General features: G+C 39.7%; 1 protein-coding gene across 4 annotated transcripts in view; it reads right to left on the bottom strand.

Annotated features, from left to right (window-relative positions):
- Positions 1 to 24958, bottom strand: part of LOC126174977 (exportin-7) — a 225119-nt gene that overhangs the window by 149454 nt on the left and 50707 nt on the right. For all 4 annotated transcript variants that reach the window (XM_049921463.1, XM_049921456.1, XM_049921480.1 and 1 more), the window contains exon 5: positions 3 to 203. In XM_049921463.1, the coding sequence (XP_049777420.1) occupies positions 3 to 203 (201 nt within the window). The remainder of the gene's footprint in view (positions 1 to 2; positions 204 to 24958) is intronic.

Consider the following 24958-nt stretch of genomic DNA (forward strand, 5'->3'; position numbering starts at 1 on the left):
ACCAAAGGTGAAAGAGTATTTGGCAAGGAATGATACAGATCAAAAAATAGTTTCAAAGTTGTGAAGTCAAGGAATGCTGGTCTCCAGCTCGTTGGAATCTGGACAGTACACAGGTCATCTGATGACTCATCCGTTGATGTGCCAATGAAGTCAAATGTAAGACAATTTTGTGCCAGGCGAAGTAGCTGAGTCATAAGGCCATGCTGAAAAACAGAGAAAAGCAACAGTTATCAAGACTCGTGTATAAAAATAAAATAAAGAAAGGCCACTGCAGTAAAGGAAGTAAAATTATTAACAGGTTTTCTATAAAAAACTCATTTTACAAACTAAACAATAACTATAATACATCAAAATACTTGTAACTGAATGCCTAAACAAAACTGACCAGTCAACATCAACACCATTTATCATTATAGTAGAGCAGTCTTTTTTTTTTTTTTTTTTTTTTTTTTTTTTTTTTTTAATATTTCCAATTCAAGGAATATTTTGTAGTTTATTACAGTGGTGAGTGAGAATATAAAAATATGGATTGAGGGATGATGTATTGCAGCAAGGAGCAGTCTACCAAGTGTGCACCCACCAATGACATTCTGCAGATTCTGCCACATGAGCTTCAGGTTGTGTGTTGAACAGTCACATTAATCATCATCATCATCATTTAAGACTGATTATGCCTTTCAGCATTCAGTCTGGAGCATAGTTCCCCTTATGTAATTCCTCCATGATCCCCTACTCTGTGCTAACATTGGTGCCTCTTCTGCTGTTAAGCCTATTACTCCAAAATCATTATTAACCGAATCCAGGCACCTTCTCCTTGGTCTACCCCCCGACTCCTCCTACCCTCTACTGCTGAACCCATGAGTCTCTTGGGTAACCTCGCTTCTCCCATGCGTGTAACATGACCCCACCATCTACGCCTGTTCGCCCTGACTGCTACATCTATAGAGTTCATTCCCAGTTTTTCTTTGATTTCCTCATTGTGGGCACTCTCCTGCCATTGTTCCCATCTACTAGTACCTGCAATCATCCTAGCTACTTTCATATCCGTAACCTCAACCTTATTGATAAGGTAACCTGGATCCACCCAGCTTTCACTCCCATACAACAAAGTTGGTCGAAAGATTGAACGGTGCACAGATAACTTAGTCTTGGTACTGACTTCCTTCTTGCAGAAGAGAGTAGATCGTAGCTGAGTGCTCACTGCATTAGCTTTGCTACACCTCGCTTCCATTTCTTTCACTAAGTCACATTAATTTTTACGTTAATTTACGTACAATGAATGCTCTATTTCCGCAGCAATGTTCACCATAGCTAACCAAGGAAACACAACATTAAACAAATGAGCAAGAGGCATTTCATGATTAACTTTGAGGGTAGAAGTAGCAGTAATAGAGCCCCTATGTGGAGTTTGTCCCATGATTGCAAACTTCAAGGAGAGAAAACAGCAGGCGCAAGTGGTGTGGGACAGAGAGAGAGAGAGAGAGAGAGAGAGAGAGAGAGAGAGAGCTCTTTGCCTCCTTGTGTAGAACTTGTTGCATACAAAGAAGTAAGTGCATTCACTGTCTCTAAATTTAGTTTTGCCTCAAATAAAGTTGGTGGAGTATAAATTGCAACTAGTAAACATAATAAAGTTCTGAACAACATTTCCACAACAATGGAGCAAGTAGTTGCTACTGTAAATGGATCCAATAGTTCATGTGAAGTAAAAATATGTTTTATAGAAAAGCACACAAAGTACAAAACATTTATGTAAAATGGCAATATAACAATGGTTTTGTTACATGTTATTTTAAGGGGCCCACTCAAAATGAAACTGTTCTGTGAATAAAACTAATTACAACTTCTTGTTTTGAAACTAAAAGAACAGAAATTCATTTTTTATCAATGTATAAGCACTTTATGGCATTATTTTATGTGCATATTTTAGTTTTCACTGCATAAATATGTATGTGTGGAAGATATCACTGTTGTATGGTAATTCAGTTGTTAAACATCTGTTAACCAATCCAATGAATAGACAAACTTCAAACAGCAGAAGAACTAACCTGGCACAAAAAGGTTCTACACTCCTGGAAATTGAAATAAGAACACCGTGCATTCATTGTCCCAGGAAGGGGAAACTTTATTGACACATTCCTGGCGTCAGATACATCACATGATCACACTGACAGAACCACAGGCACATAGACACAGGCAACAGAGCATGCACAATGTCGGCACTAGTAAAGTGTATATCCACCTTTCGCAGCAATGCAGGCTGCTATTCTCCCATGGAGACGATCGTAGAGATGCTGGATGTAGTCCTGTGGAACGGCTTGCCATGCCATTTCCACCTGGCGCCTCAGTTGGACCAGCGTTCGTGCTGGACGTGCAGACCGCGTGAGACGACGCTTCATCCAGTCCCAAACATGCTCAATGGGGGACAGATGCGGAGATCTTGCTGGCCAGGGTAGTTGACTTACACCTTCTAGAGCACGTTGGGTGGCACGGGATACATGCGGACGTGCATTGTCCTGTTGGAACAGCAAGTTCCCTTGCCGGTCTAGGAATGGTAGAACGATGGGTTCGATGACGGTTTGGATGTACCGTGCACTATTCAGTGTCCCCTCGACGATCACCAGTGGTGTACGGCCAGTGTAGGAGATCGCTCCCCACACCATGATGCCGGGTGTTGGCTCTGTGTGCCTCGGTCGTATGCAGTCCTGATTGTGGCGCTCACCTGCACGGCGCCAAACACGCATACGACCATCATTGGCACCAAGGCAGAAGCGACTCTCATCGCTGAAGACGACACGTCTCCATTCGTCCCTCCATTCACGCCTGTCGCAACACCACTGGAGGCGGGCTGCACGATGTTGGGGCGTGAGCGGAAGACGGCCTAACGGTGTGCGGGACCGTAGCCCAGCTTCATGGAGACGGTTGCGAATGGTCCTCGCCGATACCCCAGGAGCAACAGTGTCCCTAATTTGCTGGGAAGTGGCGGTGCGGTCCCCTACGGCACTGCGTAGGATCCTACGGTCTTGGCGTGCATCCGTGCGTCGCTGCGGTCCGGTCCCAGGTCGACGGGCACGTGCACCTTCCGCCGACCACTGGCGACAACATCGATGTACTGTGGAGACCTCACGCCCCACGTGTTGAGCAATTCGGTGGTTCGTCCACCCGGCCTCCCGCATGCCCACTATACGCCCTCGCTCAAAGTCCGTCAACTGCACATACGGTTCACGTCCACGCTGTCGCGGCATGCTACCAGTGTTAAAGACTGTGATGGAGTTCCGTATGCCACGGCAAACTGGCTGACACTGACGGCGGCGGTGCACAAATGCTGCGCAGCTAGCGCCATTCGACGGCCAACACCGTGGTTCCTGGTGTGTCCGCTGTGCCGTGCGTGTGATCATTGCTTGTACAGCCCTCTCGCAGTGTCCGGAGCAAGTATGGTGGGTCTGACACACCGGTGTCAATGTGTTCTTTTTTCCATTTCCAGGAGTGTATATCAGCATTATGATATTCCTGGCTCTTCAGCCCTAGTGTCTAATACACATTCCACAGACTGTACATACATGACTGAGTGATACAGAACCGGCACAAAATTCTGTTAGGAAGGTGCAAATCTTACCAAGCCCTTGCAATGTGGATATACAATGACTGGAAGATGGTAATATGGTGCATACTCCTCTCTTACTTTGTTTATAACAGCACAGACCCTCAATTATGGAACTGCGGAGTTTGTAACATTTATTACAGAGATGGGAAGCTAATAATGCAGCTTGTTCTGTGTTGGCATTTCATTCAATGTATTGCTACTCTCCAGAGCCATATTACAGTTGAAGCCTACACGAGTTACAGTGAAAGCCTACATGAGTTTAGTTCAAGACAACATGGTCCTTTTGGGTGATCAAATACTTTCATCAATACACTACACGTTTTCTCCGATGAAACAATAATGCCACACTTAAAGACGACAATTCTACCTTTCGCGCAGTTAGTTCTGGGGAGAAATGGTTGGCAAATATAAATTGTCTCTCGCTTGCTCCCTTATTGAGGTTCTATTTAGCAAGTGTATAGAATTAGTTTTAGTTTTGAGACTGCACTGCAATTTTTCTTGCAGATTAATACTGACAGAACTGCATGGGGACTAAACGATGGGGCCAAGAGCATGAATTACACCTATCGTACCATGGCACCACAACCATAATCTTCATGTCTGAGCATGAATTGATGCATAAATGGAGATAAACAATGGAAAACCGGGTATGGAATAACAACAATATGAAACAAGATAGACTGCTGGTCGTCATATGAGGCAGTGTTGTGTAACAGATAGGTACATTTAACAGCATATTTTAAAATCATCTAAGCTATCAGATTTAGAAAAACATTCATAAACATATCCACACATGGCCTCTGTCATTTACGGACAATGAAAGTTGCATCTCAGTGCCTGAAGATCACAGAGACCATGTGTGTGCTGCTTGACAGCCACGTTGATTAAATATCTAGGCAAAGCGATATGAAATGAAATGAGCATGCAAGTATAGTTGCAGGGAAGACGAATTGGACAACTTCAGTTTATTAGGAGAATTTTAGAAAAGTTTAACACATCCATAAAAGAGTCTACTCATAATACACTTGTGAGGGCCGTACTTGAGTACTGCTCGAATGTTTGGAAACTCCACCAGATTGTATTAAAAGAAGACATTGAAAAAATTCAGAGGTGTGCTGTTACATTTGTTACTGTTAAGTTCAGAGCAGTTGAACAGAATGGATAGTGTCTTGAAAGGAGGATATAAGATGAACATCAATAAAAGCAAAAGGAGGATAATGGAATGTAGTCGAATTATGTCCGGTGATGCTGAGGGTATTAGATTAGGAAATGAGACACTTAAAGTAGTAAAGGAGTTTTGCTATTTGGGGAGCAAAATAACTGATGATGGTCGAAGTAGAGAGGATATAAAATGTAGACTGGCAATGGCAAGGAAAGCGTTTCCGAAGTAGAGAAATTTGTTAACATCGAGTATAGATTTAAGTGTCAGGAAGTCGTTTCTGAAAGTATTTGTATGGAGGGTAGCCATGTATGGAAGTGAAACATGGACGATAAATAGTTTAGACAAGAAGAGAATAGAAGCTTTCGAAATGTGGTGCTACAGAAGAATGCTGAAGATTAGATGGGTAGATCTCATAACTAATGAGGAAGTGTTGAATAGGACTGGGGAAAAGAGAAGTTTGTGGCACAACTTGACTAGGAGAAGGGATCAGTTGGTAGGACATGTTCTGAGGCATCAAGGGATCACCAATTTAGTACTGGAGGGCAGCGTGGAGGGTACAAATCGTAGAGGGAGACCAAGAGATGACTACACTAAACAGATTCAGAAGGATGTAGGTTGCAGTAGGTACTGGGAGATGAAGAAGCTTGCACAGGATAGAGTAGCATGGAGAGCTGCATCAAACCAGCCTCAGGACTGAAGACCACAACAACAAAAGCAAGTTCAATCAACATGAGATTATTACAGAAATTTTCCGTGAGCTCAAAACAGGAATCCCCTGAAGGCAGGCGACTTTTTTTTTCACAAAACACTATTGAGGAAGTTTAAAAAAACCACCTTTTGCAGCTGACTGCAGAATGATTCTACTGCCAGTATAAGGATCGCGAAGACACAGTAAGAAAAATTAGAGCCCGTACAGTCATTCTTCCCTCGTTACATTTGAGAGTTGAACAGGAAGGGCACTATCAGTGGTACAGGGCACACTTAGCCATGCAACATATGATGGATTTTGCAGTACGTATGTAGTCATTAGGACTGCTACTGTATGATACTTCTGTTGTCACACAGACAAACAGTCTCTAACATAGCATAATAAAGGAAGTAATTGATATGAAAACATTAGAAGAAAAAGCCTGAAGGATAGCAGCTCGCTGCTCAATACAGCTTGGGATCTCACCACTGTGAGTCTTAAATAGTTGTACGAGATACAAGATGAAAGCAATTAAATAATTTTCCATGAAATGAACAACCTGATCCACAGCCAGTAGCAAAGGTATATAAGAATGGCCATCAATTACAGGGTCATCAATTATCACTTAACAATGGCTGAAAGCTCATGAAACTAACAAGTTGGTGTGTCTGACAGCTCTAGAAGATTTTATTATTACTTTTGTTTACATAATACAGTTGACATGCTCTGAAATCTCTATTACATACTCAATATCTTTGCTTATTTTATGATGCTCCCACCATACACACTGGCATCACAAAATTAATGCATTATCTAACTGATGTATCCAATATTCTGGCACGAGTTTCTGAAGTACTCCATTATCCACCAAACTCAATATTCAATACCGATTAACCTCCTGAAATTTCATTTTTTTTTTTTTTTTTTTTTTAAAGTAAAATGTGATGCTGTAAGTGAGATCATCATGATTTATGGACTTTCAAGAAAGGTTTATTCACAGGGATACTCACAACATAGTTTTCCACTGTTAGCAGTTTCAAATAACCAACGTGCTTCATTTGTTTACCAAGAGATCATACAATGTTCAGTTCTGGAATGGAAATTTTGGCAATACTGTTCAACAGCTCAACTGCACAATGAGACTGATATCAGCTGCCCCCCCCCCTCCCCCATATCTCATAATGCAAATGTTCTCACATGAAAATATCATGAAAGTGCTGTACAACAAAAAGTTACTAATACACTCTGGTTAGCACAGAATTTTGTATCCGACACTCATATCAAGAAGTCTTTCAATATTTGAAGGACTCACTGAGGCTGCAAACACTGGAAAGTAAATGACCAAAGACCTCTACTATGCCATCCCAACAATAAATACAACAGACCTCCAGAATTAGACATGCCCTATCCACTAAGTGTTAGATGCAACTGTGTGTATACAAACCACAGATTATGCATTGCCTCAGCAGCAAAATGGGGTATCCAGTAATCACCTGCCTGTGATTGCAGACTGACAAGCACATTGCCTTTTGAGCTTCCCATCAGTAATTATCCAATGAGAAGTATGATCCCACCCACATTACATCTGTTACTGGTAATTTTATGACAACATGGTTCTAAATATTTAAAATTCTTTCATGTACCATTTATGTCTTCACTAATTTTGATACTTGCCAAACAGCTAATCTCCACTTTCTAGTCATAAGCTTAATGCTTGTTTATTCTTAATTAAAATTCTGGACTAAGAAAACTGCCTGTTTCATTCAACACTTCTTTTAAGTCTTCCTTACTTCCTATCAGAGTGATTAAGTAATGTGTTTCCATCCACTTCTGATCCGAAATTTTTTTTCATTTTCTTTATTTAATTATAAACATACAAGTTACTGACATGCGCCAATAAGCTGCTACCATGTTGTATTCAACTCTAAACAACAGCTTATCGTGTTTATGGTACTTCATTCAACTACTTCTTTGTTACTATTCTTTATCCATCTTGAACTGACTGCAATTTAATTAAAAAGAATTATACCGGATGGGTTTCGCTTTTATTTATAAAGCATCTTCCTTTTTTTAAAAATATATTTTGCTCCTTCTCTCCTTGCTAGCAGTGGTTGACATCGAAGGACTTCATTTCACATTTGCGTCTTGGCACGTTGTTACTCTGTGGAGTGAGAAACAGTTTACAAAAGTGAAATGTAAATAATGCAGTGCAAGAAATACTGCAGAATGGTAAAAACTATCAAGTGCAAATGTGAATTCTAGCCCTTTGACGTCAACTGCTGCTTGCAAGGTGGGAAGTAGCGGAATACGTAAAGAAACATTATTAACCATGGAAGATGTTTTGTAAATAAAAGCAAAGTGCATATGTTGTAATTCTTTTTATTAAATTGCAGTAAGCTAAAGACAGGTAACCACTAGTAACAGATTTTAACTGCTGCTGTGGAAGATACCCACGCAAACTTCGACTTTTGTTTTTGTACGAAGTGTTATCATTGGTACTGGGTTCGCAGCCCTAAGAGTTTTTGTGTAATAACAATTAGTTGAGTACAGATTACTCAGTAAATACACATCTTAGTGCAATTTTAAGCTTACTATTAAAAGTTCCACTTCTGTTTACATATTAATCCAGAACAAGTAAAAATTCATAAAGCTGGGTTGTAATTGTAATATTATTTTTTTTTACATTTTGGCACAGTAAACTTACAGAATATCACGTAATTGCTCTTTTTTCTTTCAGGCAATTCAAACAGAGTGTATCCCTTCATTATTAAATTTATCTTTCTGGAAAGTACCGCAAAATTTAAGTTGTTTGATTCAGAAACATTGTACTAGTACTTTGTTTACATACAGTTTGTATACTTTCAAGTTACGTCAATGTTACATTTTATTGAGAATAAGTTCATTAATTGATACCACAATTCAATGAGTAAAAATTTTTGTTTCTAGCAGAAATAATTAACTTTTCATGTCATATAATACACCTGAAGTGCTGTGCTGCAGGCCTAATTTTTCAGCTGTGTAGCAACACATGGTAAGTATGGAAATAGATGCTGCTGTAGTATAGTCAGGCAGGGAGTTGTATGTGTAGACTGTGGGTTAGATTTCCACTGGGGTGACTGCAGTGGAGCAAATAAATGAGGAACTCAGTGAAGCTCTCTCATGGAACTGCAAACTTTGTAGAAAAGACAAAAGAATCACTGAACAGGAGGAAAAGATTTGTAGGCAAATATCTGTGCCCTTCAGGCTGAATTAGATTACATGAAATTTGAACTAGATAGGTTGAAGCGGGAGGGGGGGGGGGGGGGGGGGAGATCATGAAACACTGTAACAGTAACAAGCAATGGTAAAAAGGAGGAGCAGCTCTTTGACTACTTCATCTACATATGAGCTTACAGTATATAATAAGTTTGACTTGTTACATGAAGCAGGAGGGGGAAGAGTCTCATGCAGTTGTATATCATAGTAGGGTGCAACAGACCTCTCCCAAAGAGACTGTGTGTAGGTTGGTACCGAAGGAGCAGACAGAGAAGACTGTAACAGTTGAATAATTGACATGGCAGGGATGTACGCCAGAGAGTACAAGACAAATTAAGAACATGGTAACAGGTCACAGTATTGTGGAGGCAAATAGTAGATTTGGCCAGGATCAGCTTTTCGTAGTAGGCGGAGCACAGAAAAGCCTGGTAAAGACAGAATTTACTATAGTAGGGATGACCTGGATGAAATAGGCATAGCAGTTACACAGGTGCCAGTTTTGTGGAGGTCCTAAAGCACCTTTACCAGATTTGGTTAACACTGCTGAGAGCCACGTGAACACCAAGTTGAGCAGGCGGCTGCTGACTGAAATGAAATACCATATGAATGTAGTGCCTGCTGTCACAATTGAAAGATGGGGATATACTAGACATGATCAACACCTCAATAGCTATAATGAAGCAATTGAGAGATGGGTTGCTCGGTTTGTTACCAGTATGTTTCAACAACACGCAAGTATTGCAGCAATAGGAACTCAAATAGGAATCCCTGGAGAGAAGGACACATTCTTTTTGACGAAAATCAGCATTCAGGCACCCCATTATGAAAAGAATTCAAATCACAGGACAGCCCCACAAAGTGCTTTAGAACGCATGGCAACATTAGCCTATTTCATCAGAATATTAGAGGATTGAGTAATAAGACAGAAGAGCTTCTTGTCTTCTTGTCAAATTTAGAGTGCTCTGAATAGATACAAATCTTGCACCTACATGAGCACCATATAACCAAAAGATTAGAGAAGTTAAATATAAAATATTAAACTCTAGTATCTTTCTAATCTAGAACTAATATAGGAAAAGGAGAACATATTTTAAGACAGAGCCAAGTTCAAACACATTGAAACAAGTCACCTTTCTAGTGCTCAGAACATAGAAACGTGTACTTGTCAGTTGATATGGAAAAACAGTCGACATTTAATTGTAAGTATATACAGATTCCCACTGGGAAATTTTGAACCATTTATGAGGGGTTTGGATTCCTGACTACGCTGTCAGGCAGTAGGAAGGAGTTAATAGACAGTGGTTATTTCAATTTAGGATTTCTGGAGGATTAAGAAAAGGAAAAATAATCTGGAATTCTTATTTGGATTCTAATATTTGATCTCAGTAATTAATTTTCTAATACAGGTGGATAAAGACACTAGGACCCTAACTGATAATGTTTTCTTGCAAAGCAAAAAAGTACGAAGGTAATCCCAAAAGTAAGGTCTCCTATTTTTTTATAAGTACAAAGACCTGTTTACTTCTACAATGGTTTACATCAGTTTACAGCTTGAACATTTAGCTATTTTTCGACATAGTCACCATTTCTGTCGATGCATTTTTGTAGACGCTGTGGCAGTTTTTGTATGCCCATGGCAAACCGGCTCGCCACCATGCTGTTCAAAAGTTATGAACCTCTTCTTTCACCTTATTGTTGGAGCTGAATTGCTTTCCGGCCAAATGTTCTTTTAACACAGGGAACAGGTGATAGTCCCTGGGCGCCAAGACTATAGGGTGGGTGGGTGATTATGTTCCACTGAAACTGTTGCAGGAGAGCAACGGTTTGCCGAGTGATGTGTGGGCGAGCGTTATTCTGGAGAATGTGTACGCCTTTGCTCAACATTCCTCTTCTCTGGTTCTGAATTGCCCGTTTGAGTTTTTTCAGAGTCTCACAGTACCTGTCAGCGTTAATTGTGGTCCCAGCGATTCAGCTCCGACGACGAGGTGAATGAAGAGGTTCATAACTTTTTGAACAGCATGGCGGCGAGCTGGTATGATACGAGCTTACAAAAACTACCAAAGCATCTACAAAAATGCATCGACAGAAATGGTGATTATGTCGAAAAATAGCTCATGTTCAAGCTGTAAACTGATGTAAACCACTGTAGAAATAAACAGGTCCATGTACTTAAGCAAAAAATAGGAGACCTTACTTTTGGGATTATCCTCGTACCGGTATACCCAGTACTAAAGCTCTCTGATCATGATGCACAGCTAGTTAGGATAAAAAAGATATTGATATACCTCAGTGGAAATCAGGTGGAATTAATGACTCCAGAAGAAATGTTTTTACAAACAGTTTACAAGAGATGATCAGGGATGAAATTTATAATGAACCAAATGCTGAAATGAAATTTAATTTGTTCCATGATACATTCATAAAATTATTTGAAAATACTTTTACTCACAAGTTAATTAGATATTAAATGAATCAGCTGTGTAAAAAACCATGGACCACTAGAGAGATTAAAATGTCTAGTGAAAGGCAAAGATAAATGTATCTGTTGACAAGTACAAGTAGACATTCCTGCAGTGGTTGCAAATTAGAACTACTCAAGATTACTAAGAAAGGTTATTTAAAAAATCAAGGAACATGCACATTATGTCAGAAATCAGTTGTCTGACAACAGACGTAAGACTATATGAGATGTAGTGAAAAAGGAGCAGGACAACTCACTATAGAACAGGATAATATCACTATTGAATTAATTGGAAGGGCTATAAACGATAAATTACAGGTTGCAAATGTTTAATAATTGTTTCTTAAATATAGTATAAGGTATAGGGACAAACACTTCAAAAGAAAAATCACATCAGTATGTAGAAAAAGGAATGCTCATAATTTTCAGTCATATGAATGTATCATCAACTATGCCCCATGAAATGAAGAAAATTACACACCCTCTCAAAACTAAAAACTTGTATGGCTTTGGCGTTGTTTCTAACAAGGTACTGAAGATATGTTCCCATATAATAAGCCCTGGATTATCTGAAGTGTGTAATGCATCATTAGCTCATGGCAATCTTACAGAAACATTGAAATAGATCCCTCGAACAAAAAACTGTGCCTAGTTCTTGGAAAAAAGCACATGTCACACCCATCCACTGGAAGGCTAGAAGAAGTGATCCACAAGAGTACCACCCAACATCCTTGACATTTATTTGTTGTAAAATCTTGGAACATATTCTGAGCTCAAAAATAATCAGGTATTTTGATCAGAATGACTTCCTCCATGGAATCCAAAATCATCAATCATGTGAAATCCAACTTGCACTTTTCTTACAAGACATACTTTGGATCAAGACAGACACGTAGATGCAGTATTTCTTGATTTTCGAAAATCATTTGACTCAGCACCATACCTACAGTTGTTGTCAAAAGTAATATCACATGGGGTATCAAGTGAAATTTGTGATTGGACTGAGGACTTACTGGTAGGAAGGATGCAGCACGTTATGGAGAACCATCATTAGATGTAGAAGTAAATTTGTGTGTCCCCCAAAGAAGGGTGTTGGATTACTTGCTGTTCATGTTGTAAATGACCTTGCAGATAATATTAATAGTAACTTCAGTCTTTTGCAGATGCTGCAATTGTCTATAATGAAATACTGTCTCAAAGAAGCTGTGTAAATATTCAGTCAGATCTTGTTAAGATTTAAAAGTGGTGCAACGATTAGCAACTTGCTTTGAATGATCAAAAATGTAAAATTGTGCACTTCACATAACAAAGACACGTAGTATCCTTTGAGTATAATATCAATGAATCATTCTTGAAATCTGGCCCAGTCATGCGTAAGCCATGGGGTACACTTCAGTTTGTTGGTAGAATACTGCGGAAGTCCAATCAGTCTAAAAAAGAGATTGCTTGCAAAACACTTGTGCAACTGAATCTAATATACAGAGAAGGGCAAAATGAATGGTCACCGGTTTGTTTGATCCATGGGAGAGTGTAACAGAAGCTGAACTGGCAGACTCTTGAATACAGACATAAACTATTCCAAGAAAGTCTATTAACAAAGCTTCAGAAACTGTAGGAATATATTACAACCCCCTATGTATTGCTCACACACAGATCGTGAGGATAAGATTAGGTCGTCTTTATCTCAGAATGGCGTGCACAGTGCTATAACAAAAAATTTTGATGGGACAACCAAGTAAAATTTGAAAACAAACTGAAAAGCTTTCCCCTTGACAACTTCTATTCCATGGAATGGAATGGAATCTGTAAAACGATGGTGGGTAGGAACTGCTACACACATTTTTATTTTTTTAAAGCATTTGAAAATGACCAGCACATAGCCATATTTACAAAATAATTTGCGATGTGAACATAAAATGACTCATTCTGCATCATTACAATTTATCATGCAAATGATCCAAGAACGAACTAACTCATTACTCAACATCCACAGGCATGGTCTACAAATCACTGAAGTATGTGACAGGTGACTTACTGTACCATATATTACTGTGCATTCCCATGCAACACACAAACAAGACACGAAAAAAATTATTCATATCTATCTATGCGAGTGGTTAAAAACCAGTTTTTGTGAAAATGATTCTTACGTGAGTGATATGTAGTAGCTGATGAATACTTGAAGCAGCAATGTGTGGAAGACATTGTTTTTTTAATAGATAAGTAGACTTTTGTGAGAAGCAAGTGTGTGAGTGCAAGTAAATTTGAAATTTTTGAAATTTCTGCAACACTTCATTGAGACAAACATCCAACCCTCTATTTTCTACTGTTAGTATATGAAGGAGGATTGCTGAAGCTGAGATAAAGTAGCAGAGTCCAAATAATGCTTAACTGGATTAGGGTTTTACATCCTGTGGACACACAAGATATTTGGCACATTGAATTAGTTCACTTGGACTGACAATTGTGCTAGTCTTCTTTCTACATCTACATCTACATCTACATCCATACTCCGCAAGCCACCTGACGGTGTGTGGCGGAGGGTACCTTCAGTACCTCTATCGGTTCTCCCTTCTATTCCAGTCTCGTATTGTTCGTGGAAAGAAGGATTGTCGGTATGCCTCTGTGTGGGCTCTAATCTCTCTGATTTTATCCTCATGGTCTCTTCGCGAGATATACGTAGGAGGGAGCAATATACTGCTTGACTCTTCGGTGAAGGTATGTTCTCGAAACTTTGACAAAAGCCCGTACCGAGCTACTGAGCGTCTCTCCTGCAGAGTCTTCCACTGGAGTTTATCTATCATCTCCGTAACGCTTTCGCGATTACTAAATGATCCTGTAACGAAGCGCGCTGCTCTCCGTTGGATCTTCTCTATGTCTTGTATCAACCCTATCTGGTACGGATCCCACACTGCTGAGCAGTATTCAAGCAGTGGGTGAACAAGCGTACTGTAACCTACTTCTTTTGTTTTCGGATTGCATTTCCTTAGGATTCTTCCAATGAATCTCAGTCTGGCATCTGCTTTACCGACAATCAACATTATATGATCATTCCATTTTAAATCACTCCTAATGCGTACTCCCAGATAATTTATGGTATTAACTGCTTCCAGTTGCTGACTTGCTATTTTGTAGCTAAATGATAAAGGATCTATCTTTCTGTGTATTCGCAGCACATTACACTTGTCTACATTGAGATTCAGTTGCCATTCCCTGCACCATGCGTCAATTCGCTGCAGATCCTCCTGCATTTCAGTACAATTTTCCATTGTTACAACCTCTCGATACACCACAGCATCATCTGCAAAAAGCCTCAGTGAACTTCCGATGTCATCCACCAGGTCATTTATGTATATTGTGAATAGCAACGGTCCTATGACACTCCCCTGCGGCACACCTGAAATTACTCTTACTTCGGAAGACTTCTCTCCATTGAGAATAACATGCTGCGTCCTGTTATCTAGGAACTCCTCAATCCAATCACACAATTGGTCTGATAGTCCATATGCTCTTAAAGTAATCATCCTGTCATTTATCTTAAGTGACTTGGGAAACTGAAAACCTAAACTGGGATGGCTCACTCTGTCCAATCATAAATTCAGTTTCTTTAGTACTTTTCATAATGCTCAGTATTATTCCCCATAAATTTAACTGAAGATTAATTACACTGATGTGAGCATGAACATTGAGGTCCATGAAAACATGTCTATGCAATGTCCAGTAATTAAATTTATGTGACATTCTTATTCAGATTAAATTGGAAGAAATATGACTATTTCATAATAGTGAAAGGCAAAGTTGCTTTTTGTGGAAAAGTGATGGCATTAACCCCTTCACTGCTATGGAAGTACACTCTGCATTCCAAGTAGAACACTGCTTTGTTTCAGCTGAACTTCTCACCAAATACTGTTACCTGTGCTACAAGACAGTATTCCCGCTGTGAAGCAATACTTATCAACCAATTTTAAGAGAAGTATTCACTGAAAATACATTACCTTTGCACACCTTACAATCTGACATCTTTGGTCGATAAAGGACTGTATTTCTTTTCGTTACTCATCATAGTTACTGCACTGCATCAAGTTAATAAAACATTACACAAAATTTTAAAGAGTTTGCAGATGTAAAAACACATTGTGTAAACTTTGCATTTGGTTGATTTTATCTCTTACATTGCAGTATACAAAACTGTATGCGAGATATTGAAACTTTATTTAAAACTGAGAACAGAAGAACGATATCTCACTTCGTTCTTGAGTTATTGATTTTTATATTTGACGGACAGTTGCATGTGATGCACCCATATCTGTACCTGTGCTTGGAATTTATGTTTGGATTAATGGTGATTAAATGTATATGAAATAGCTGATGCCACAATATTATGAGAATGAAGAGCATGCACATCTTACATGAAGTATTAACTACAAGGAGATTTTGTTTAAGTGCAGTATCCAATGAACGCCGACAAAAAGCAAATGGAAGTCTAATTTATGAGCCATCTTCAAACGATGTTTTCTATGGCACAAAAGAAATTACTCTTGTTGTGGGTCAAACAAAAACTGGTAAATTTTATGCAAAACTTCTGGTCCAACTGGCGGAAAATGTATGAGAAGAGGTCTGAACTGGAAAAAAAAAAACACCAGGAAAATATACCCATCCATGAATATGATATGACAGCAGGAAGAGAGAGGCATTTGAAATATGAAATGCTGGAATGTGCACCCTATTCACCAGATTTGTCATCCTTGGACTTCTGCCTTAGTTTTAAAATGTTTTGACTTCAATGACAAGGGTGTAGCAGCCTTAGAAAAGTATTTTGCAGATCCTCCAGAATCTCATGTCAGAGGTTGAATGATCACATTACAAAAATTTAAGACAAATTGCACTAACCTATACAGGCACTACATTGAATAAGACGTACATCTTGACCTCAAAGAATGATGTTCAGGAAAATTAGATTCCCACCCTGCCCATTGAGTACATTCCAGCATTACAGAGGTGTACATAGAAAACAGGACAATCACCAGCCCAAATAAAATTTTCAACTAGAGTCTACATTCTCGCACCATTCTGAAATGGTCATCAATTATATGTTTTGGGAACGGATGGAAGTCAGAGCACCTCATTCCCACTCCATACAATGTGTTACAAGGCTAAAACCAAATTCGGGGAATCTGCTCCACACTTCTGAAGCACAAATTAATGTGAAATTTACTGACTATACTTGAGAAGTTATTCTCCCTATATGAGGTGCATTCAAATGACAACACCCGAGATTTTTTCCTTGCAGGACAGAAACATGTAGTTAGTTTTACAATGTGCGAGCATCTGTTATGAATGCATGACAGAGATGGCAGCATTGTACAGCACACACAGCTCCAGAGACAGGTGGGGGAGTGAGTACTGTTTTCCATACTTACAATGGTGTCTTTTTATTACAAGAACAGCTTGTAATAACTCATTTTCTCCACTTGCATGGTGTGAAATCAATTGAAATTCATCGCCAGTTGAGTGGGACATGTGGTGATGGTGTCATGGATGTGTCTAATGTACATTTGAGTGGGCTACAGGTCAAAGATGGCAGAGTATCATGTGAAAACAAAACAAAACAATATCAGCCCCACAGTAGCTGGTCTGACAACATGGTCAGGCAAGTGGAGGAAGTTGTTTTGGAAGATCAACAAATGCATATGGAACACATTGCTTCAAATTGGCATTCTGTGGGATCTGTATACAAAATCCTGCATGAGGAGCTGAAAATGCGAAAACTGTCCTCCAGGTTGGGCCTACAAATGCTGATGGATGACCAGAAAGGTTGTGCACACAGCATGTTGCCAGACAATTTTGATGTCATGAATAAGACTCTCTCTTCACCTAGTGTGACAATGGATGAGACACGAATTCCATATTTCAATCCTGAAGCAAAGTGCCAGTTAGCTCAATCGAAGTGCCACCAAAAAAATTTCGAATAAGCATCGGTGTTGAAAAAATGGTGGTAACTATGTCCTTATTCACTGCCTTCCTGAGGGCACTACAGTGACAGTTGCGGCCTACCAATATGTTTTTAAGAAAAGGATATTTCCCACATCCTGTGAAAAAACAGCCAGAAAAGGCTACCCTTGCACTCATCCGCCATGATAATGCACCAGGCCATCAGGTGAATGTGACATTGTAGTTTTTCATGGCAACATCTTCGAATTGATTTCTGTAGCTCCCCAATGACCTGACCTGACCTGAATCGACTCTTAGCAACTTGGCTGTTTGAACAATGAAAGACACACTCCGTGGTTACACATTCACTAGCTATGCCGCTGCTGCACCAGCAATTTTCCAGTGGTCAAACCAAACACCTACAGAAGCATTTGCAGCAGCTATAGAATCGTGGTGTCAGAATTATAGAAAATGTTTATAGCTGCAGGAAGATTACGTCAAGAAGTGACCTAAGTTCCGCAGTTTTCAAATTACTGATTGGTGATGGGGGGAGAAGAAAGTATCAGTGGTGTTATAACTTGAATATAGTAATTCATAAACAAAAATAAGCTCTTGCAGAATAAGTAACCATCTAAAATAGACTGTTTCAGTTTAACTGCCTGTCTGGGGGAAAGGCAGGTAGGCATGGGTACTGTTGGCAAACAGCTGACATGTAAGCAGTCTTGCAACCAGTACATAGTGTACACAATCTTGCTGCATTGGTCAATGGCACAAGGCAGGCGTGGCCGAGAAGCTCATTCGTGGGCATAATGTGCACAACAATGACTGGCTGGTAGCCTACACTGCCTGCAGTTGTCCATTGGTGTGGGGAGGGAAGCCCTTATCTAATTAGGCATAGCCTGATCTAAAAGAGGGAACTGAAGATTGCTGAACAGACAAAACCCAGTGCGAGATCTCTCTCTCTCTCTCTCTCTCTCTCTCTCTCTCACACACACACACACACACACACACACACACACACACACACAGAGAGAGAGAGAGAGAGAGAGAGAGAGAGAGAGAGAGAGAGAGAGAGAGAGAGAGATCCACTTGACATTGACAAAAATCAGCATCTTTTTTTAAATATGCTCTGCAAACTACCTTACAGTGTGTAGTGGATGGTACTTCTGGTAGTATTATCACTTCCACCGTGCTTCCTGTCCATTTGTGAATGGTGAATGGGAAGACCAATACGCCTCTGTATGTAATATAATTTCCATGATTTCTCATCATCGTTTCAGGGTCACCACAAGTTGCACCAAGTGAACTTCCTGATATTTCCCTTATTTTCAGACACGTTTGAGATCTCAAAGGTGAATAAAGACTTAAGTTGACAATTAAAGAGACTTCTGTATTTCTATATGTGTGAGCAAAAATTTGAAACAGCAACATAACATCTTTTGTAATGTACTGTTTTTAGATGGAGAAAACAAGCACTGATGTTATTTTATTTCAATAAAACAAAACACATTTGCTGACAAAAATACGTATTTCCCTAGAGTCGCATGACAGATTTAAAATACTTTCACTGATTTCAGAAATAACCTCACAAAAAAGTAGGCCACTTGGAAGAAACGTGTAAGGCGGGGAAAAGTTGTGCAAACCAACACTATAGGTAACCGCCAATAAAATGTTCATTATTGTCAGTCGTTACCCACTGCTTTATGTCTATTGTTTTAGAGGTATTGTGTGTCCACCTGAGTAGCTGAGTGGTAACATGTTCGCCTACCATGCTGCAGGCCAGGGTTCAATCCCCAGTCAGGTCGCAGATTTTCTCTGCTCGTGAACTGGGTGTTGTGTTGTCCTTATTACCTTGTAACCATTTCATGATCACCGACAAGCAAGTATGCCAATGTGGCATCACCTGAACAAAGACTTTCAACCCGGCACCCGAACTTCCCCAGATGGGGCCTCGTGGCCATCATTTCATTTTACAGGTACCGCGTAATTTTTCTTTCGAGAAATATATGAGACATAGTGTACAAAATGCTAGCGACTGCCACAATTTTCTTCTCATCCTCCATACTTTTATATATGAACTACCTTCAAAGTGCCAAAATTTTACTAGAATAAATAAAATGTCTATAAAATGCTGCACTGTACAATGTACTTGTGGAGAGACAGTCACAATACCTGAAATCCATTGGCCATGACCTCTGGCCTGCCGAGGAGCACCACAGTCCTGGGTCCATGGATAAACCACGAAAATCTGCCGCATTACACAATGCACAAACTGACCTGGCCTGCAAGCAGATTGGTGAGACTAGATCCGAAGGGCAGGCCTGCACATCAGTGGGAAACGATGGGCTTCAGATCGGCAGGGCCGATCTATTGAGATGCCCACAGAAATGGCCTGCAGTTTTGCACTGTCAGAGACCACGTGTATCATAGACACCATGTTGATGAAATGAGACCGCAGTGATCAATCCACGCAACAGATAACTTGCACGAATACTCGGAGAATCAATACTAATTAGGGTAGGTAACAACTCACCATGAAGATGATCGCTGATCCGCAAACAGGCACGTAGAAAACACAATCGCACTCTCACAACTAAATTTTCAGCCACAGCCTTTGTCAGAAAACAAGGGAACATACACTTTCACATAATCACTCAGACACAATGCATGCACACATGACCGCCATCTCTGGCTGCTGTATCAGCAGTCTCTGAGAATCAAATCCAAACAAACCACTCCCCATGCCTCCCTGCCTCTCGTTGGCAGCTGCTAGGCTAGTGACAAGAAATTGTGGCAGCACTGACTGCAAGATGAGAGGAATGGTAGGAAGGGAGTAAGCAGTAAGAATGAGGGAGTAGGAAAGCAGTGCACAGTCAGCTGCGTCCATCCAGCGACGATGCACGACATCTCAGTAAACAAACCATTTCATTTACTGAGACAAAAATGAGATTTTTCCAGTGTTCTTTAAAATTTCTCTGATATTTCCCTGACACATCTGAAATTACCTGATATTTCCTGATTTCCATAACTAGTGGGAACCTTTGTTTTTGTGAGATGTATGTGGGAGGAAGTAATACGTTGCCACTCTTTTTGGAATGTAACCACTCAGAATTTCATCCAAGTTCTCTGCGATGCATGTCTTAGAGAGACATGCCACTGGAATTTGTAGCACTGCCATTGGAAATTGTTGAGGATCTCTGCTATGCTCTCACACTTATTAAATGATGCTATGATGAAACATGTTACTCTTTGTTGGTTCTTTTCTCTCTCTCTTCTATTAAACCAACCAGATAAAATAGTCAAGATGTATGAGAGCCAAAACGTATGAGCAACACTCACAAACAGACCTTACAATTGTTTCATAAGCCTCTTCTTTCATGGGTAAATTGCATTTCCATAACATACTTGCAATGAATTTCAGCCTGCTGTTTGCTTTTCCTAGAATTATTGTGAGGTCGTCATTTCACTTTATCTCACTGCTGATGGTTAATGCTCATTATTTTATGGTTGTTACTGTTTCCAGTAGTTCATCACCAATAGCATAATCAAATAGTAATTTATTTTTGCCTTTTTATGTGTAATACATTACATATATTTATGAGGGTTGCCCAGAAAGTAATGAACCACATTTTTTTTCTCAGCCGAAAACAATGCTACAAATGCGAAACATTGTGTATGTATTATTTGAAGTCTCCCGAGTGAGCACACCAAGTTTCCATCACTTCTGACAGAGAGTGTAGCTGCAGGACAGTTTCAAAAGGCATCTGTAGGTAACGCACATTACAAGCAACATACTGTCATTGAATCTCTCACTGCAGAGAGAGAAACTGTGGGGAATATTCACAAATGCTTGTGCAAAGTCTACGGAGCATCTGCTGTTGCCAGAAGTTCAGTTAGTCGCTGAGCACAGAGGGTGAGGTCATCAGAAGGGAGTTCAGCGGAGCTCCACGATTTGCAGCGGGCTGGGAGACCATCCATGGCTATGACACCTGACATATTGCAGTGGGCTGCTGTCATTCGTGAGGACAGACTATGGTTGCCACAAGTTTTCCCATGAGAAATTCCCTGATATTTCCCTGATTTCCAGACAAGTTTTAGCATTTTTCCATGACAGATTTTGAGATCTAAAGGGTAAGTAAAGACATAAATTTACAAAATATGTAAGGACTTCTGTATTTCTAAACATGTGAGCAAAAATCTTGAATACTAATGTCAACACCTTTTGTAATGAACTGTTTTTAAATTAAGAAAGCAAGCCAAATGATATATACTTTTCATTAAGACCACTGATGTTACTTTATTTCAATAAAACGAAACAGATTTGGTGACAAAAACACACATTTCCTTGGAGTCACAAGACACATATAAAATACCTTCACTGATTACAGAAATAACCTCAGAAAAAGTAGGCCTCTTGAAAGAAGTGAATAAGGCGGAGAAAAGTTGTGTAAACCAACAATATAGGTGACCATCAATTTAATGTTGGTTCTACTAGTTTTGTTACTGTCTGTCAACACCCACTGTGTTGTCGTTGTCTTCAGTCCAACGACTGGTCAGATGCAGTCCTCCGTGCTACTCTGTCCTGTACAAGTCTATTCACCTCCGAATAACTACTGCAACATACATTTCTGAGTCTGCTTAGAGTATTTATCTCTTGGTCTCCCTCTACAATTTTTACCCTCTATGCTTCCCTCCAATACTAAATTGGTGATCCCTTGATGCCTCAGAACGTGTCCTATCAACCGATGCCTTCTTCTAGTCAAGTTGTGCCACAAATTCCTCCTCTCCCCAACTCCATTCTGTACCTCCTCATAAGTTATGTGATCTATTCATCTAACCTTCAGCATTCTTCTGTAGCACAACATTTTGAAAGCTTCTATTCTCTTCTTGCCTAAACTATTTATTGTCCATGTTTCACTTCCATACACTCCATACAAATAATTTCAGAAAAGATTTCCTGAGACTTAAATCTATACTCAATGTTAACAAATTTCTCTTCTTCAGAAATTCTTTCCTTGCCATTGCCAGTCTACATTTTATATCCTCTCTACTTCGACCATCATCAGTTATTTAGCTCCCCAAATAGCAAAACTCATCTACTATTTTAAGTATCTCATTTTCTTATCTAATTCCCTCAGCATTACCTCATTTAATTTGACTATATTCCATTATCCTTGTTTTGCTTTGGTTAATTTTCATCTTATATCCTCCTTTTGAGACACTATCCATTGCGTTCAACTGCTTTTCTAAGTCCTTCACTATCTCTGACCGAATTACAATGTCATCGACAAATCTCAAGGTTTTTATTTCTTCTCTCTGGATTTTAATTACTACTTCAAAATTTTTCTTTTGCTTCCTTTGCTGCTTGCTCAATATACAGATTGAATTCAATATACAGATTGAATAACATCAGGGATAGGCTCCATCCCTGTCTCACTCCCTTCCCAACCATTGCTTCCCTTTCGTGTCCTTCGACTCTCGTAACTGTCATCTGAGTTCTGTATAAATTATAAATAATCTTCATCTACCTACTCTTCCATTTCCATAATATTGTCCTCAAGAACATCGCCCCTGTATAGACCCTCTATACACTCCTTCCACCTTTCTGCTTTCCCTTCTTTGCTTAGGACTGGTTTTCCAGCTGAGCTCTTGATATTCACACAGGAAGTTCTGTTTTCTCCAAAGGCCTCTCTAATTTTCCTGTAGGCAGCGTATATCTTACCCCCCTAGTGATATATATATATAAAGAAAGATGATGAGACTTACCAAACAAAAGCGCTGGCAGGTCGATAGACACACAAACAAACACAAACATACACACAAAATTCTAGCTTTCGCAACCAACGGTTGCCTCGTCAGGAAAGAGGGAAGGAGAAGGAAAGACAAAAGGATATGGGTTTTAAGGGAGAGGGTAAGGAGTCATTCCAATCCCGGGAGCGGAAAGACTTACCTTAGGGGGAAAAAAGGACAGGTATACACTCGCGTGCACACACACACACACACACACACATATCCATCCGCATATACACAGACACAAGCAGACATTTGTAAAGGCAAAGAGTTTGGGCAGAGATGTCAGTTGGGACGGAAGTACAGAGGCAAAGATGATGTTGAAAGACAGGTGAGGTATGAGCGGCGGCAAATTGAAATTAGAAATTAGTGGAGATTGAGGCCTGGCGGTTAGCGAGAAGAGAGGATATGCTGAAGGGCAAGTTCCCATCTCCGGAGATGGTTGCAAAAGCTAGAATTTTGTGTGTATGTTTGTGTTTGTTTGTGTGTCTATCGACCTGCCAGCACTTTTGTTTGGTAAGTCTCATCATCTTTCTTTTTAAATATATTTTTCCCACGTGGAATGTTTCCCTCTATTATATATATATATATATATATATATATATATATATATATATACGGTTATAATAGAAGGAAACACTCCACGAAGGAAAAATATACCTAAAAACAAAGATGATCTGACTTACCAAATGAAAGTGCTGGCAGGTCGACAGACACACATACGAACACAAACATACACACAAAATTCAAGCTTTCGCAACAAACTGTTGCCTCATCAGGAAAGAGGAAAGGAGAGGGAAAGACGAAAGGATGTGGGTTTTAAGGGAGAGGGTAAGGAGTCATTCCAGTCCCGGGAGCGGAAAGACTTACCTTAGGGGGAAAAAGGACGGGTACACACTCGCACACACACACACACACACACACACACACACACACATATCCATCCACACATATCAGATCATCTTTGTTTTTAGGCATATATATATATATATATATATATATATATATATATATATATATATAGACACACACACCTAAAAACAAAGATGATGTGACTTACCAAATGAAAGTGCTGGCAGGTCGACAGACACACATACGAACACAAACATACACACAAAATTCAAGCTTTCGCAACAAACTGTTGCCTCATCAGGAAAGAGGAAAGGAGAGGGAAAGACGAAAGGATGTGGGTTTTAAGGGAGAGGGTAAGGAGTCATTCCAGTCCCGGGAGCGGAAAGACTTACCTTAGGGGGAAAAAGGACGGGTACACACTCGCACACACACACACACACACACACACACACACACACACACACATATCCATCCACACATATCAGATCATCTTTGTTTTTAGGTATATATATATATATATATATATATATATATATATATATATATATATATATATATATATATATATACCTAAAAACAAAGATGATGTGACTTACCAAATGAAAGTGCTGGCAGGTCGACAGACACACAAACGAACACAAACATACACACAAAATTCAAGCTTTCGCAACAAACTGTTGCCTCATCAGGAAAGAGGGAAGGAGAGGGAAAGACGAAAGGATGTGGGTTTTAAGGGAGAGGGTAAGGAGTCATTCCAATCCCGGGAGCGGAAAGACTTACTTTAGGGGGAAAAAAGGACGGGTATACACTCGCACACACACACATATCCATCCACACATATACAGTCACAAGCAGACATATTTAATATATATATATATATACCTACTTCATTCTCTGTTGCCTTCTCTATTTCATCTCTCAGAGCTACCCATTCTTCTTCTAAGGCACTCTTTTCCCCTGATCTTGTTAATCATTCCCTAATGCTCCCTATGAAATTCTACAACCTCTGGTTCTTTCAGTTTATCTAGGTCCCATCTCCTTAAATTCTTACCTTTCTGCAGTTTCTTCAGTTTTAATCTACAGTTCATAACCAATAAATTGTGGTCGGAGTCCACATCTGCCTCTGGAAATGTTTTACAATTTAATAGTTGGTTCCTAAATTTCTGTCTATACACTAAAGAGCCAAAGAAACTGGTACACCAGCCTAATATTGTGTAG

Source organism: Schistocerca cancellata, chromosome 1 (assembly GCF_023864275.1).
Source record: "Schistocerca cancellata isolate TAMUIC-IGC-003103 chromosome 1, iqSchCanc2.1, whole genome shotgun sequence".
In the NCBI taxonomy this organism is placed as follows: Eukaryota; Metazoa; Arthropoda; class Insecta; order Orthoptera; family Acrididae; genus Schistocerca; species Schistocerca cancellata.